At 35.6% G+C, this 18061-nt stretch overlaps 2 protein-coding genes across 3 annotated transcripts in view; both read right to left on the reverse strand.

Annotated features, from left to right (window-relative positions):
• Positions 1 to 3393: 3393 nt before the first annotated feature.
• LOC130238031 (uncharacterized) lies at positions 3394 to 10290 on the reverse strand. Its single transcript, XM_056468911.1, has 7 exons — positions 10197 to 10290; positions 9813 to 9950; positions 8817 to 8925; positions 5204 to 6188; positions 4965 to 5123; positions 4034 to 4126; positions 3394 to 3814 (listed from the first exon to the last, which is right to left on the reverse strand). Exons 4-7 carry the CDS (start codon positions 6179 to 6181, stop codon positions 3500 to 3502), a joined length of 1545 nt encoding a protein of 514 aa, XP_056324886.1. The 5' UTR covers positions 6182 to 6188; positions 8817 to 8925; positions 9813 to 9950; positions 10197 to 10290; the 3' UTR covers positions 3394 to 3499.
• A 1102-nt stretch (positions 10291 to 11392) lies between these two features.
• dock1 (dedicator of cytokinesis 1) overlaps positions 11393 to 18061 on the reverse strand; it is a 927369-nt gene continuing 920700 nt past the window's right edge. For both annotated transcript variants that reach the window (XM_056470102.1, XM_056470100.1), the window contains exon 52: positions 11393 to 11821. In XM_056470102.1, the coding sequence (XP_056326077.1) occupies positions 11726 to 11821 (96 nt within the window). In that variant the 3' untranslated portion in view covers positions 11393 to 11725. The remainder of the gene's footprint in view (positions 11822 to 18061) is intronic.

Raw genomic sequence — 18061 nt, forward strand, 5'->3', positions numbered from 1 at the left:
TTAGATGGCTGCAAGAGCACTGCCATGCAATGGATTGCTCTGTGGTTATGGTATGTAGCAACTACATTTGTTCTAAGTCATTGTTCTAAGATCACTGCTAGTTAGTCGCTACTGTTTTTTTTTTTTGTAGGTGGTTGCTAGGGCACTACTATGTAGTTGTTAATGTGTTTTTAAAGTTGCTAGGGTACTTCTAGACAGTTTCTAGGGTATTGCTACAGTATGTGGCTGTTAAAGTGTCAGAGTCATTGCTAGGTAGGTGTTTTTAAAGTGGCTACTAGGGCACTGCTAGGTGGTTGCTAAGGTGGTTTAAGGAGTTGCTAATGTTTTGCTAATTGATTGCTGAGGAGTTAAGTTGGTGGTGATTGGCTGCAAATGTGCTAATTCTTTTTTTCAAAATAGTTACTAGGGTATTGCTAGATGGTTGCTAATGTGTTTTAAGAGGTTACTAATATTCTGCTAAGTGGTTGGAGTTATAAGATGTTTGTGGTTGCTAAGGTGTTATGTAGCTGCTAATGTGTTTTTAAAATGCTTTCTAGAGTCCTGCTGGGTGGTCATCAGGGTGTTACGTAGCTGCTAATGTGTTTTCAAAATGGTTACTAGGGTATTACTATCTGCTTGCTGAGGTGTTTTAAGCAGTTGTTAATGTTTTTCTAAGTGGTTGCTGAGATGTTATAAAATGTTGGTGATTGCCAAGATGTTATAGAGCTTCTAATGTGTTTTCAAAAGTGTTACTAAGGTATTGCTAGGTGGTTGCTGAAGTGTTTTAAAATGGTGGTTGCTTATCTAACTGCTAATGTGTTTACTATGGTGTTGCTATGTGGTTGCTAAGATGTTCTGAGTAGTCATTGGGGCTTTTGTATTTGCTACATTTTTTAAAAGTGGTCACTAGAACATTGCTGTGTGGTTGTTAATATATTTTGATTGATTGTGGGGGGCTGCATGTGGGAATCTAGGGTTCTATCATATAGTTTTTAAGTTATTTTTGAGGTTGGTTTGGCATATTTTAGACAGTTGCTAGGGTATTGCAACAGTGTGTGGCTGTTAACGTGTCTGAGTGGTTACTAGGTGCTAACTCTGTGTTTTTAAAGTGGCTATAGGGCACTGCTAGGTTGTTGCTAATGTGTTTTAAGAGATTGCTAATGTTCTTCTAAGTGTTTGCTGAGGAGTTGGTGGTGATTGGCTGTAAAGGTGCTAATTTGTTTTCAAAATAGTTACCAGGGTATTGCTAGGTGGTTGCTAAGGTTTTTTTAAGGGGTTGCTGATATTTGGCTAAGGAATTGCTGAGGAGTTATAAGATGTTGGCGAGGTGCTATTTAAGGTGTGGTGCTAATTGTTAGAAGATGTTGGTAAGGGGTTATAGCTGCTAATGTGTTTTCAAAATGGTTACTAAGGTACTGCTAGGTGGTTACTAAGGTGTTTTAAGGGGTTATTAATGTTCTAAGTGGTTGCTGAGTTATAAGATGTTGGTGATTGCCAAGGTGTTATGTAGCTGCTAATGTGAGTTTAAAATGGTAACTAGAGTATTGCTATGTTGTTGCGGAGGACCTTTAATGGGTTGATGATGTTCTGTTAAGTGTTATTAAGTGGTTTTAAGTTGTCGGTGATTGGCTGCAAGGTGCTAATTTGTTTTCAAAGTTTACCATGGTATTGCTAAGTGGTTGCTAAGGTGTTTTAGGGGTTGCTACCCAGCTGAAAAAAAAAACAGCTTAAAGCTGGTCAGGCTGGGAGATGACCAGCTAAGACCAGGCTGGAAATGGCTGGAAATGACTCAAAAACCAGGGTGGTAGACCAGCTAAAACCAACTTAGGTTTAAGCTGTTTTTTAGTAATATTTTGCTAAGTGGTTGCTGAGGAGTTCTAAGAAGTTGGTAATGTGGTAAAGTGTTATAGCTGCTAATGTGCTTTCAAAGTGGTTAATAGGGTATTTCTAGGTGGTCGCTAAGGGGTTTGATGGGTTGCTGATATTCTGCGAAGTGGTTGCTGGTGTTTTATAAGAAGCTGGTTGTTTAGATCTTATGTAGTTGCTAATGTGTTTACTAGGGCATTGCTATATGGTTGCTAAGGTGTTCGTAGTGGTCATTAGGGCTTTTGTAATTGCCATGTTATTTTTAAAGTGGTCACTAGAACATTGCTATGTGGTTGTTAATGTGTTTTGATTGGTTGTGGGGTGGATTGCTAATAGGAATATCTTGAAAGGCTAAACTGCACTGGGTTAGCATTAATCAAACAAAAGGCACTTCACAAACACATACATTGAGTTTATTCAGAAGTCAGTAGTGGATTTGGAGCAGTCAATGTTATCAATATACTTTTATGTGGTTTATATGCTTGATTGGTACAATGAGTTTTAGTTGTTTTCATCCCACGTGAGATACAACAACAAAACAAAAGCAATACAAGATACATGTACGAACACCAGTACTGTCCCTCTCATTAAAAATGAAAAGCCCTTTTTGGATAAAAATGCCAATTTCTTATATAAACTGAGAATAAAAATGATAAAAATTGATGTACTTTCAAGAAAAATAAAAGAAACAATAAAATAAAAACATATATACAAACCTCTGTACACAAATGTGTATATACTGAGAATAAAAATATCATGTAAAAATGAGAGAAAGAGGAATCTATGATTATGCGACACCAAAGTGGCTGGAATTGGTCACGTGTCTCACACTGTAAAAAATTTTAAGCCAGTTCAACAAAAAAAAACTTAGTACTAATTTCCTTTTGTTTTTTCTTGTTTACTCAACTTTTGAAAACATCAGCTACACTGACTGAAAATAATTTGTCAGTGAAACAAAAAATGTCTAGTTGAGTCAACTTAACATTAGTAGTTTTTTGGAAACCTGCACCTGCAGGACAACAAATATTTTTAAGTTGTGCAAACTGAACATTTCTTGTCTGCAGGACTGAAATGACATAAGTTGAGTGAACAAGAAAATACTAAAGGAAATTAGTACTAAGAAATTATATGTTATCAGAGCAAATACACATGGCTCAGTTTAAGTTGTGCTAACTGAACATTTCTTGTCTGAATAGCCTGAAATGACAGAAGTTGAGTGAATCAAAATATACTATTGGAAATTAATACTAATAAATAAAATGTTATCAGATTAAACACACAAGGCAAAAACAAAACAGACACAAATTTTACCAAAACATTTATTTTCTTGCAGTACTTCACTAAAGTACAAAAACGAGGTAGTGTAACTACAGCAAACATTTTAACAATGCCACCAAATATAAACTGTGTGCCTAAGTGGCATGTAATACAGTAAAAACATACTGTAAGGTGAAAGTCCCTTGCTCACACAAACTGAGCAAGTTTACCCATTAACACTTTTTTAAGGTATTAAGGAAACAAAAAAAAAAAAAAAGACTGCATGTCTTAATTTCCAAACGCACAAGTCCACAGCATGCAGTCACATCTAGTCAAACAACAATGTAATGCAAAAGGTACACAAGAAAAGCACCTTTCTTCAAGCATCTTACAACTCTTACAAAGTAAAAAGCTTGTTCTTCAGGGACTGCACTCTGTTTGTGGACTTTACTCCCAGTCCTACAAAGATATTCTGCACTGCCTCAAATGTGTATTTCAGCCCCTTTGGGTACTCAATATTCAGTGCGTAAAGAAGTCCAAAGAGTACCATAAAAGCAGTGGAAAAGTCTGGTAGATCATCCATGACCACAGTTTCCTCCAGGATGATGCCAAAGTTTATACATCTCTTTGTTGCCTGTGAGAGGTCATCTTCCATCACTTCAAGGATGGCCAAATTCACTCCTCTGGTGTAGGTCTCCTCCAAATCAGTGTCCTAAGAATAATATAAATGTAATACAAATAATAAATAAATCATAGTATAGAACTCTAAATAATTTTTTAAAAAGGCCCAAAAAAGATACTGGCAAATAACTTTTGTTTCCTTCCTTAAAAACCCATTTGCATGTCAGCTCTTTTATTCAATAAAACAACAACAATTTCCATAAAATAAATAAATTAGAAATTTAATGAGATTTTAAAGTTAAACACCTACCAGACAAGTCTTGGTTATTTTGTCATATTCCCTGAGGTACAAGGGAAGTCCCTGTAGAGCAGTAGTTGCTCTGTGAATTATGATGTCTGTTGTCTGTAGGAAGGATATAAATAATTAACCATGGATAAAATCTTTTTTTTTTTTAACAATGTGTTTAAAAAAAAATACAAAAACAGTTATTTTACCTAATAATTATTTCAGAAGTAATAACAACATTAGGATAGAGTTGCTTAAAATTACTAAGTAATAACATTAGGATGGTGTTGTTTTAGAGATAAACTGATTGCAATTTTCTTGACTGATTTAAATTTCAGATTTTAAGGTCAAATGTGACCTGCCAATACAGATTTTTGCAGATTTTCTTTCTACAAACAAAAATATACTTTTATTCAATTTTTTACCATTTGACTGATCTGTCAAAATCTAAATGTCAGTAAATAGGTTACCGGACAAAATGAACATCGCTAAGATCATCGCTTCACCACTCTTCACCAAGTGCTTACACTGATACACGTACACAGGCATTTAAAAGCTTATATCTGCTTAGGGACAGATCCTGATAAACACGGGTTTCAAACAGTTAAGTGCCCATGTGAAAGCACTTGGTGTAGAGCGGTGAAGCGATGATCACTGGAGCCAATCACGGTCAGATCTGTTGAGCACATCAACACAATGGCTAATCAGCAGTGTTTAAGAACCTGCATAACAGTGCTTAAATGTTAACATGAATGTTTTTAATATGTCTGTACCAATTGGTACGAAAGTCAGTGATTTTAACAACCCGTCATCAGTAATTTACTAAATGAAACAGAAATTAACAAATTACCTAAACATATAACTACACGTAAAAGAAGAGCTGTGTTACGAATTTGTTACATAAATTGTAAATATTTACAGGTAAAAACACCAAAAGGTTTACAAGGAATCATACCTGATTATCAAAATGGTCCAGTATCATTTTCATGTTGTCTGCAAGGTCTTTGCACTTTGTTCGATACAGTTTGATCAGGGCATTGCTGTGTTTGTGGAGATTCGCCATGAATGATTTTTTGAGGTCAACACAAGTGATCCTTTGGAACTCGGCACAAACCTGGGGAAGTTAACAAAAAAAGGTCTATGAACAATTATTTAAAAAGAAAATAGTGACAAATTTGACAAAATGACAATTACCTGCTCTTGCAAAAACAGGCCAGGCCATCTGTTTTTGACCACATGTACCAAGGGCTGCTCAGTAATAATTTCTTTTCTTCTGAGCGGGAAAGTAGTTTCCATCTTGGTTTTCAGAATTGCCATATCCATGTTCTTTCTCTTGACTTCTAGCTCAAGCTGTTCTCTTTCTTGCTCCAATGTAGCATCATCCAAACCAACAGGATTGTCTGGAAGAAAGTTGATTTCTGATCTTCTTGGTTTCTTTGGTGGAATTCTTGATCCATCATTTCTTTTATTATCTAGCTCAAAACATCCAGAACTGCGTAATTTTTGTCTATAATTTCCCATTTTAAATCTTAAACTCATCTTCCAGCCCTTGCATCCGGTGTCACAGCCAAGTTCCCTCAAACATGGATGTGTGGAAACTAATGCAACTGCCACTTGCTCCAATTCTGGATCAGTGGGGTAAGCTTTAAAAGAGTACATTGTTTCCGCCAACGTTTCCAGTATTTCAGTCTTCACATCTCGTGTAACATCCATGGTAGTCTTCTGTTTTTCATAGACTTCATTTGCTTTCCTCAGTCTGAACTCAACGTCATAAGAAAATTTTGGTATCACAAAAACTTGTGGCCAGCGTTCTTCTCTGACTGTGGAAGATGATGGACTGGAGAGATTGGACGAAATACTTGCAGTGTCAAGTGTAAAATCAGAGTTAGATGCAGGGCTCTCATTTCTTTGTTCTTCTGTTTCAGTTTCTGATGCTGTTTTTAACACTTCCCAGAAAATTTTTAGCGTGGCCTTATCAGGAGGAAGTTCTTCTATGCTACTCAAATTGCAAAGCTGACCACCAAAATCAGGGTCCTCATACTGGATCACAAAGTTTGTAGTAATTTTCAGTTTGTTGCAAAGTATCTCTTTTAGCTCATCAACTGATTTCGGCACATCGTTAAGTGACAGCTTTTGTATGCAATCTGGAGCTACAATCACTCGCAGCAACATTGTTCTTCTGAAATTAAAAAAACATTTGAGTAATCATGTTAACTTGTGTGCTTATGTTAATGCCTCTATCAGTTTTAGAGGACAAATTCACTTTAATGTAACAAAAAACGTTTCGGTGTCACCATGAGGTTTCTTCCAATACTATAGGCTACAAGTGGATAGAAGTCATGTAAACACCTCAGCTCAGTAACAATCAGATCTTCGTATGGTAGAGATTCAACCTTAAAGGCCCCAAGATGTTCTACATACCAAGAAGAATATCTCTCCAGCACAAATGAGACCTCACTGTCCACTAACAAAATGCACCAGATCTTTGCAAACTCTGGCAAGCCACCACAGAGTCCAACTGACACCATCATATCTTTGGAGTATGAGGTCCCATGCATCACAGCATTTGACGCAAGAGATACAGTTTTAAGGTTGGAAAACTTTTTCTCTACAGCTATTTTCACCCGTCTTTCTAGAGAGGACATCTTCAAAACGTTTAATTTTTCAACATGAATGGACTGTGTGAAGAAGTTGGGAGACTGCAGGGCATGTGCAACCATCAGTTGGTGCTGGGTAGACAATGTCTGTAATATGTTTTTGTAATTGTGTGTGTTATGGACAACTCGTTTAAAGAAACTATGCTTAGCCTCAAACCGCATTGTCCACAACTCCACACAAGGACCAAAGTAGCGTATGAGGCCTGGGTAGTGTTCCAGGAAATGGTGTTTTGGTTTTAATTTTCATTTGGAAACACTTCTTGAAAAAAGCTGCGATGGTCTGATATTTTAGTCTCCAGGTAGGAAAGACTGTCCTCTGAAAATTTGGGTGAAACAACAAGCTCAACTATATCTTTCAGTTCCATCAAAAGTTGCCATGCTTTATTAGTTTCTGGAACAATGTGACCAATCATGAGTGGTAGGAGCCTAATCAGGGTCCAATTTTCATGCCCATTTCCACCAATTGATTTTTTGGAGGAAAATGATTTGGGTATTTTTTGAGGGCGGTTCACCTTGTCAGAAAAGCAGTAAGGGAAAGATTGAATTGTACCATTCAACTGGTCAAGAGTGAAATACTTTTCAGCTATTAGCTTCTGGAGACACAAAGACAACTCAAATGGCACAATTCCTTCAAACAAATCGTGCAACGGATCGGGCGGAAATCCGGTTACTGGATGAAACCAATCGAGATGAGACTGCAAGACACATTCACCTTTTACCCCCTGCACATTTGACAAAGCTGGGTTTGCTTTCAATTCCTCAACAAACTGATTGTGCTGTTGAATATTTCTTAGGGGAAAATGTCCCTTGCTCACACTAGATGTCTGTATGTCCTGAAAAGAAGCAAGACAAAACCTACAGAACTTGCCAACATGAAAACATTCCTGGAATCCCGCCAGGCCATGTGCCCCTAGATTGTCTGCAGACACAGTCACAACAGTTCCTTTGAAATTTTCCCCAAACTGATCTAAATACAAACCCTCCTTCTCAAGTGTCTGTATATCCTTCATTAATGGCTCAAAAAACATGTCATAGCCATATTCTCTTACATCACAACTCTTACCCAACAGGGCTAGTTGAATAGAGTGCAAATTTGTTCTGAATTGGGAGGGCCAGTTCAGAATCACCCAGTAGACTGCTGTAATCTTGTGTTTTTTACGCAAAGTTCCCAATGGATTGGCAACTTCAAAGTCATCAATATACAGGCCAAGTGATATAGAGAAATTCTCAGCACAGAGCAAAGGATGCTCTTTAAAGTGCTGGCCATCAAAACAAGATGCATAGAAGCCATTTGTGGAAGTATTAGAAAAAGTCTTCTGACTTATCTCACTAGTGCTTAGAAACTTTTTCAAGACCTCAAGAATCGGAACATACACAAAGGTTTTGTTTTTTGGTCTACTGAACACAAACTCAACTGGTTCAACAACATCAAAATGTTGTTTGAAATAAATGTTCCGTTTATAATCAGTAGACAAGGTTCCCTTTTCAGTGGTAGCATAAAGAGGATTTATCCTGTGCACAGCCTCAGTGATTTCTGTGATTACTGACTGCTCAACATTACAGTTATGGTTGCATAAAATATCTTGAATTACCTTTTCTATGGATGGTTTAGAAAGAATTTGTATTTCATTGAGACAATGGAAAATCTGCTTTGTAGCATTTCTAGATACACCCAATTCTGTCTGCATACAAAGAAACAGACACGCCAATTTCTTCTCAAGAATTTGGTCAACATCAACTTCATCGGCTTCTGATTCTATTTCTTTATCTGATGTATCTTCAAAGCACTCTGAAGTTGAATCTGGTGAGTTATCGGAATCTCCGCGACTGACAGTTACAACTGATGACTTATAATCACTTGCAGTCTGTGTTTTGTGATGTTTGGACTTGTGGCTATGAAATGTAACATAGACATTGGTCTGAAAATTACAGTGCAGAAACGGGCATTGTACAGTCTCATTTCTTTTCAGGTGTGTACCCAGATGCCGCATAAAAACTTTTTCAGAACAAACATTGTGATAATCACACAAGTCACAGTTAAATGTGGCTTGCTCTGTCCTTTTATCAGAATTTGTGTGGACTCTATATAGATAACTTTTTAGTGCACCTGGTGTTTTGAAAGTGCAGACACACTCAGGGAACAGACATACCAATGGTACACGTCGGCTTGGGTACCAGTGCTTGAGCCTGTAGTGTCTTAACAGCAAATTTTGACTGGCAGACGCGTATTTACAGTACCTGCACTGCATCAATGTAGATCTGTAAAAAAAAAAAAATACACAAACATTAATAGTCAGATTAATCACATAGAAAAGGAAACAAACAATTATATTGTTATTGTTGTATGACATTACTGCACATCTCTGAAACTAACCTTACACTATCAATAATAATAACCTCAGAATATCCCATAAATTGATCAGGGCAATCAATCTGAATTACTAGTTGCCTTAAGATATAAATCTTAGTATTTGTTGTAATTTATTTCAAAACCTATACTTGCATAATTACATGTTTTGTGCTGGTTCCTTGGCTGGTCATGGATAAATATGATATTAAAAATGCCAGTAAATTATCTTACTTTTCAAGTGTTTCACTGTATACACTTTCAGTTCAAAATGAATGATTTATTACTATTATTTTGGTTTTGATTTGATTTTGTTTGCTTAATAATAAGCAGTTGAAATATACGCGCTGTCACTTTAAGAGCCACACTGATAGGATTTACGGCAACGCGCATATTCATTCACTCTTTATGTTCATTTATCACATAACAAAAGAGAGATTATGTGAAAAATATTCATAAACATTTTTGCGCGTATATGAACATTTAGGTGGACCTTGAACTAAAAGATGACTTTACATGTCTGTGTTCTGTTCCGTCTCGAGGCTCTCCATTGCGCTTTTAAAAACATGAATGAATCTAATACACTTTGTTAACGTTACACTTATAAACAGTTTGCATATCAAAATCAATCACAGAAATAAATCCATAAGGTTAATTGTTTAACCTTGACAGATCAGGGTTAAGTTCACAGTTCAATTTAAACGTCCATGGACGTTAATAACTTACAAAGTTAGCAACGTTTTTCAACAAATTTAGATGAAGTGCCTTAAACAAAGAACAACAATCTTTGTACACTTACTATTAAGATTGCTCTTCCACGGCTTGCCTCGTCCCCCACCGAAGTTCAATGCTTCCAGAAGTTTCTCCCGCTCTTCTCCCGCACTGAGACGTTGACGTTACGTAAGCGCAACCATCGCGTAACGAGGGCGTGGTTTAGCTTAGGAGAGAATGATGTGGTGATGGGATAATTTTACTGACTCGGAACTTTGAGTCTCGTTCATCGAGATGAACAAATCTTTTTTTCGAGTCATTTCGTTAATTTGGTTCAATTTGCCAAAATATTATTAAAATATTACGAATTGCTTTCAAACACATCTACAACGAGCCCAAAAGATTGATCACACGACAAATAAGTCATAAATAGAATACTATAAGGAGGAGAAAATATTAATTCAATGTTTACCTGCTCTTTTGTCTATAAAGGTATTTTTGTCTCTTTGCTCAGCTCACCTCTTCATGTTTTCAAATGTCAGTGGTTCGTTCACGTTACTCTGACAGTCACATATAATCTTAATCAATGTACACAGTCTGAGCAGACAGGAGCCATGATGATTAGTTCACCTTTCGAGTCTTTTGGTTCTTGAGTCGTTCGTTCATCACGCGATAGAATGACTCAAACACGAGGACTCGAGTGCTGAACGGATCAAATCTCTTTCCGGCTCTAAACGCATATGATTGGACGTGAGGAACGAATGACTCAAACCCGATAGGGGACTCGAGAGATGAACGGATCAATTCACTTTCCGGCTCTAAACCTGCTCTAAACGCAAATGACTGGCGTATGCCTTTCCGCGATGAACGACTCAAAAGACTTGAAATGAACGATACCACCTGCACAAATGTGCGCACGCGCGGATGAACGAATCACTCCCTGAGAGGACTCGTAGTTCCCGAGTCATATTGAAGATTTGTTCAAAATGAACGAATCGTTCAAGAACGACCCATCACTAGAATGACGCTATATCGTCCTTCGGGAAACATATTTTTGAGTGCGTGGTTTATTTATAAATATTGGAATATCAAAGTATGCTCCATATCTTTTTGTAAACACGAGATGAAAATGTGCATAACCTATTTCTGCAAATGTGCACAAAATTAAGTTAAATTGCAAATTAAAAGTTTCAAATGAAGTTAATATAAATATTGTAGTGTTTTTGTTGTTTTTAATAACAATGAGAAGAATAACAATATTTATTATTCTATTATTAATAATAAATAATAATAGCATTTTCAGTCAGCCTTTACTTTTTAATACAGACTATGAAAGGTTCTATACTGCCATTGATTATTTTTTTAGAACATTTAACATGTTTGAAACCTTTTCAATCAACAAAAGGTTATATGCTACTTGTATGTTCATTGCATTAAAAAAAGTTGACTTAACACAAAAAAACAAGTTGGCAGAAGCTTTTTTGGATGAACTAGCAAAGTGTTGCTCACAAAACTAATCTTTTTAACTTAATGAATAAAACCTTTGTTTAAGTTGATTGAATGTGTTAAATGTAGTTGTACCGAATTTTTTACAGGTTTTTGCTGAACCAACAAAAAAAAACAAGCCATTTCAACATTTGTCAAGTTGGATTTTTTACAGTGCAATGATAATGTGCATAAAAAAGCATCTTCCCGCCAGAAAAACCTCAATTCATCTCAAGCTTTTAGTTAAACATGCACCATCTGCCAACAACACCCAGAATTCCCTGACTTCAGTTAGACTACATCTATATTTGCTGTCGTCTGGCGAGGCGTCAGCTGCTTTTCCGCTCTGGGTTTGCTCTGTCACCGGGGTCGAGGCTTTTGGACACTCAATGATCAGCTGTTATGAGCGAGGCTGAGGTGAGGTATTCATCATGCCGTTCTGTCAGGGATGTTGACGTAAAATCATTGGATGAGGGCCGATGCGGACGTCTCCATCTGACAATGCCATCTTCTCTCTTACTGGACGATTCCCGAGTCAATGGAGGTCTGTTTTCGAGTGGTCTTTGGTGGGGGAGGCGGAGGGGTCTTGCTGGGTAATGGGGGTGGAAGGTGCTGGAACAATGTAAAAAAAGAGGAGAGTTTTTATAAACAAATGTAATTCTTCATTATAAGAGTTGATGATCTGCAGCATGTGACAACTCTTAAAGGTATAGTTCACCCAAAATTGTCTTAATTTACTCATTATTCACTTGATTGCAAGCCTGTTTGAGTTTCTTTCTTCCATTGAATGCAAAATAAAATATTAGATAAGAATAATTGAATGGTGCCAGCAGTGGCTGTGGAAAATGTGAAACATGTATTGTTCTCTGATAAGTACAACTTCACTGTTTTTCCCACATCCAGGAGAGTTATGGTGTGGAGAAGCCCCAAAGAAGCGTTCCATCCAGACTGTTGTATGCCCAGAGTGAAGCATTGGGATGGATCAGTGATGGTTTGGGCTTAATATCATATCATTCCCTAGACTTAATACTGGTGCTAGATCACTGTCACAAGTCAGTAGTGTATTTGAAGCAGTTCAAGATATTAATATACTCTTATGTGGAACTTTTATGTTTTATACCTAAACGTTGAAAATGTTAGAAACTTGTAACCATTGACTTCATAGTAAGAAAAGCAAATACTATGGAAGTCAATGGTAACAGGTTTCTAACGATATTTAAAATAGCTTTCTCATATTCTCTCAAATAGAGATTAAATGTTCAGTTTTGGGTGAACTGTCTCTTTAAATAGCAGTGCTGTCTCGTGATATACATGTCATTACATTACTAAAGCCTCTGTAATATTCCAGTCTCCATATGACAACGATAGATAGACTATATATATATATATATATATATATATATATATATATATATATATATATATATATATACACACAGTTGAAGTTAGAATTATTAGCCCTCCTGAATTATTAGCCCTGTTAATTTTTTTTCCTAACTTCTGTTTAATGGAGAGAAGATTTTTACAGCACATTTCTAAACATAATAGTTTTTATAACTCATCTCTTAAAACTGATTTATTTTATCTTTGCCATGATGACAGTAAATAATATTTGACTAGATATTTTCTAGACTAGACACTTCTATACAACTTAAAGTGACATTTAAAGGTTTAACTAGGTTAATTGGGTTAACTAGGCAGGTTAGGGTAATTAGGCAAGTTATTGTATAACGATGGTTTGTTTTGTAGACTATCGGAAAAATATAGCTTAAAAGGGCTAATAATTTTGACCTTAAAATGTTTTTAAAAAAATTAAAAACTGCTTTTATTCTAGCCAAAATTAAACTAATAAGACTTTCTCCAGAAGAAAAAATATTATCAGACATACTGTGAAAATTTCCTTGCTCTGTTAAACATCATTTGGGAAATATTTTAAAAAGAGGGGGAGGGGGCGAATAATTCTGACTTCAACTGTATATTCATTCATTCATTTTCCTTTGGCCACAGCGGAATAAACTGCCAACTAATTCGGCATATGCTTAACCCAGTGGGAAACACCCATACACCCTCACATTCACACACACAGACTAAAAACGTTATTACTTTACAGTAAGGATCATTCTTGATAGCTATTGCATTAATTAGCATTAAGAGCAATATATGATTGCAGAATGTATATTATACTATCAACTTCAAAATAATTAATCACTAAGATTTTTTAAAATTATTCTTTAAGTTTAAATTAAATGTTTAATCACTTAAATATTTGGTAACACTTTACAATAAGGTTCATTAGTTAATGCATTTACTAACATGAACTAATCAACACTTGACCAGCATTTATTAATCATAATTGAACATTTACTAATGCATTATTAACATCCAAGTCCATGCTTGTGAACATTAGTTAATGCACTGTGAGTTAACATGAACTAACAAAGAACAACTATATTTTCATTAACTAATGTTAACTAACATAAACAAATACTGTAGTAAATGTATTGTTCATTGTTTGTTCATGTTAGTAAATGCATTAATTAACATTAATTAATGAACCTTTATGTAAAGTGTGACCAAATATTTAATCACAATGAAGTCATTTATGATATTACAAAATAGTTATGTTTCAAGTCTGCAAAAATACTAAACCAAGTAAAATATTCTGGTCTCCAAAAATACTAAATAAAGCAACACAACTGTTTTCGATATAGATTATTCACATGTGATGAAATGTTACTTGAGCACCAAATCAGTATTTGTGACAACAAAACCGTCATAATGCACAAAGAAAGAGAGAGAATGAAACATTATCTGCATGCTGAATAAATAACATTCCATTGACGTATGGTTTGTTAGGATACTGCAATATTTGGCCAATTTTTGACTATTTGACAATCTAGAATCTCAGAGTAAAAAATACATATACTGAGAAAATCACCTTTAAAGTTGCACAAATAAAGGTTTTAGCAATTCATATTACTGAGCAAATACTGTTTTAATATATCTACAGGAGAAATATTTATTTAGAGATGACCTTTACTTAGTATTCTAATCAAATAAAAATCAATACTTCTGACTCATGCAATGTATTTTTGTCTATTGCCACAAATATGCCTGTGCAAATAACATCAGGCTGATTTTGTGCTCCAGGGTCAAACATTAGAATAATTTCATTACAGTCAAAAAATTATAGTATTATAGATTCATTCTTTTATTTTTCTTTGGCTTGGTCCCTTTATTAATCAGGGGTCGCCACAGTGCAATGAACCGCCAAATTATCCAGCATATGTTTTACACAGCGCATGCCCTTCCAGCTGCAACCCAGTACTGGGAAACACCCACACACACACAAACTACGGACCCAATTTAGCTTACCCAATTCACCTATAGCGCATGTGTTTGGACTGTAGGGGCACAGAGAGGAAACCCACACTAAGACAGGGAGAACATGCAAATCCCACATGGAAATGCCAACTGTCCCAGTCGGGACTTGAACCAGCAACCTTCTTGCTGTGAGGCGACAGTGCTAACCACTGAGACACTGTGTCACGTATTATAGATTATAATCCACAATATTACATATATTCATCAGTGTCACAAAATTCTTCAGAAATGACATGACATGAATGCACACGCCATTGAATGTGAAACCAAAGAGCATTGAATCACCAAGAGGCGACACTCTTGTGCGATATGGTAAACAACCACTAGATGGTGCGGTGGCCATTTTGGAATGAAAACTCCAATAGAACAACAGCATATTATAGGTCTGTAAAATAAACTATTAAAAGTGCTGATGATTGTGATAGTAAGTGTTGCATTGTCGTCTTTCAGGTTGTATCTCAGCTTTAATGCGATTTTTAAATAAATAAATGAAAAACAAAGCAGTTGCTTGCCATCGCTTTCACTCCAAAATGGCGGAATCCAGGTCTGTTGCTGGGTGCTGCTGTTGCAATGGAACGTTCTGTTGAGTGTCGCCTCTTGGTCATTCTAAGCTCTTTGACCAAGAGGTGACACTCTAGTGCGATTTGGGAAACAGCCACTAGATGGCGCAGCAGCCATTTTGGAATGAAAACTCCAATAGAACAACAGCATATTATAAGTCTGTAAAATAAAGTATTAAAAGTGCTGATGATTATGATATAAAGTGTTGTATTGTCATCGTTCAGGTTGCATCTCAGCTTTAAGGCGATTTTTAAATAAATAAATAAATAAAAAACAAAGCAGCTGCTTGCCATCGCTTTCACTCCAAAATGGCGGAATCCAGGGCTGTTGCAGGGTGCTGATGTTGCAATGGAACGTTCTATTGAGTGTCGCCTCTTGGTGATTCTAAGCTCTTTGGTAAAACCGGCACGCACATCATTTAAACGATCAAATTTTATTATGGCAAGCACCTGATATGTTTTTTTTATTTCATAGTGAACACAAAGTGTTGTACATGAAAATAAATGTTAACCGAGTCAGTACTACTCTAGCCTATATAATGTTGAATATAATGCGGGAGGGAATCTGATAAGGAAAAATGTCTCATTTTACCAGTGAAAAAAATGGTCTAATAATGTTGTCAATGACAAATGACACGCGTATGTCTCAAACATAATAATTCAACTGCAGAATTATGAATAGTTGTATTCTGATGTTATCACTTTACAGTGAATAATGACCAGGACAAATTTAAAGTTCATGTCCACCATTGTCATGTCCACCATTCCATTTCTATACAAAAGTTAGCATTTTAACCAATAGTAGGAGATATATCCAGCTGCAGACCCGCAGAACCACACACGTTTCAGGCAAACACACAATCTAGCACACACAATCTAGGCAAACCATATATGGTTAATGACAGATCAGTCTTCTTCTATTTTTTTATTCTTCAAATCTGGCGATCAGGATTTCATTATTATTTCGTAACAATCATTTTAACATCTGTGCAGTTTTGGAACCCAATTATGTAAATAAAAAAGACAAAAAAAAATTAACAGGGCTAATAATTCAGGAGGGCTAATAATTCTAACTTCAACTGTGTGTGTATATATATATATATATATATATATATATATATATATATATATATATATATATATATATATATATATATATATATATATATATATATGTATATGTTAATTTTAATATAAATTTATATTCATATTACTATATTTGTTGCAACTATAAATACCACAAATTACAAGTGCTTTATGGTTTAACACATAACAACACAATATATTATGTACAACAAACAATATATTACTTACTATAAATTACTACAATATTTAATGTGGGAAATCATTAATAAAAAAGTTATTCAAAAATTAAGCAAATAAAATACTATTAAATCGCTGGAGTAAAATATTAATATAATGTTATACATTTATTAAATATACCATTTCAATGTGGTCATGTCATTGGCCCATGAACATTTCCTGCTTGTTATTAAACTATTCAGAACTGTAACCAGAGGCAGTTCAATCAAAACTTAACAATAAAACAGCTCTCATACCATCATTTATCAATATGTGGCCGTTTTTGGATTCTCTGAATCTGTAGAAATTAAAAATGTTAAACAGGAAATACGGTGAAACCGTTGTTTTGTTTGCACCTCTTAAAATGATACCGGTCTATACATATTAACTTGCTATTATTTCCTTCATTATAATGAATCCATTATATTTAAAGTAATTATGTCCAATTTAGATAATTTATATATCTCTAAAAAATGTTTTATCAATGCCAGCAAACAAGTACCTGCTATTGCCTATGTCAGATAAGAATGACTGATCATCATCTATGATGACTGATAGAAAACTGTTCAGTCTATTATATTGAATGGCGATCGGAAACAAGGTCCCCTATACGCCCGTCACGATCGCTATCTGTGAAATAGTAAACACTATTGCTTATTATGCTATTTATTGATTATTTATATATATATATATATATTGATGACGTTGTCCAAGAATACGTTAATAACGTTAACATCTGACGTAACCATATATGGTTTGCCTAGATCGTGTGTGCTGGATTGTGTGTGCCTGTTACGTGTGGTTCTGCGGGCCTGCAGCTAGATATTATTGGAGAGTAGACCTACACATAGGTGTCAATAATAACAATATTATTATTATTGCTGTTTTACCATATGTTTGAGAATAACAATAATAACAACCTACTCAGATTAATCTTTATTTTACATTTACAGAATTGTGAGACGATCGTGATCTTGATATTAAGCAAAATAAAATCATGATTCTCATTTTAGGCAGAATCCTGCAGCCTAATAGTAAGTATATAATATAAGGGTTTTACTGTTAATTTGATTAATTAACTGCAGTCTTGGCGAGTAGACATAAAAGGGAAAAAAAAAATCACCACCTTAAATATAGTCTTATAGATCCCAAACTTCAAAAGTCCATTTTTGAGTGCAGAACTTGAGGCAGTTTCCAGCCTGCGCTCTGTAATTTCACATGAGCTCCAGCAGCTGCAGGAAGTTCAGGTTATGGGTTAATTAAGCGCTGTCTGGGATTTGAAAGTGAAAGCCCTGCAGTGTGTGTGTGTGTGTGTGTGTGTGTGAGAGAGAGAGAAAGACTCAGAGATGAGTGTTCACAGTGGCTCTGGTCAAGCAGTGTTTGAGCATCAGCTTCACACTCACCCTGACCGCTGTGACTCTGCTCACTCAGACAGTGCTGTGTGTGTGTGTAAGTAAAGTAAATACAGTGCTTACAGCATCTCTCTGCATCAGCACTGACCAAACACCTTATAAAGCACACCGCTCCACTTCTACACTTGTCCTGCATGTATTGGCTGGAACACACTTCTTCATGAGTGCCATGTAATGCTGGGTCATAAATGAGG

The sequence above is a fragment of the Danio aesculapii genome, chromosome 12 (genome assembly GCF_903798145.1).
Source record: "Danio aesculapii chromosome 12, fDanAes4.1, whole genome shotgun sequence".
Taxonomy (NCBI): Eukaryota; Metazoa; Chordata; class Actinopteri; order Cypriniformes; family Danionidae; genus Danio; species Danio aesculapii.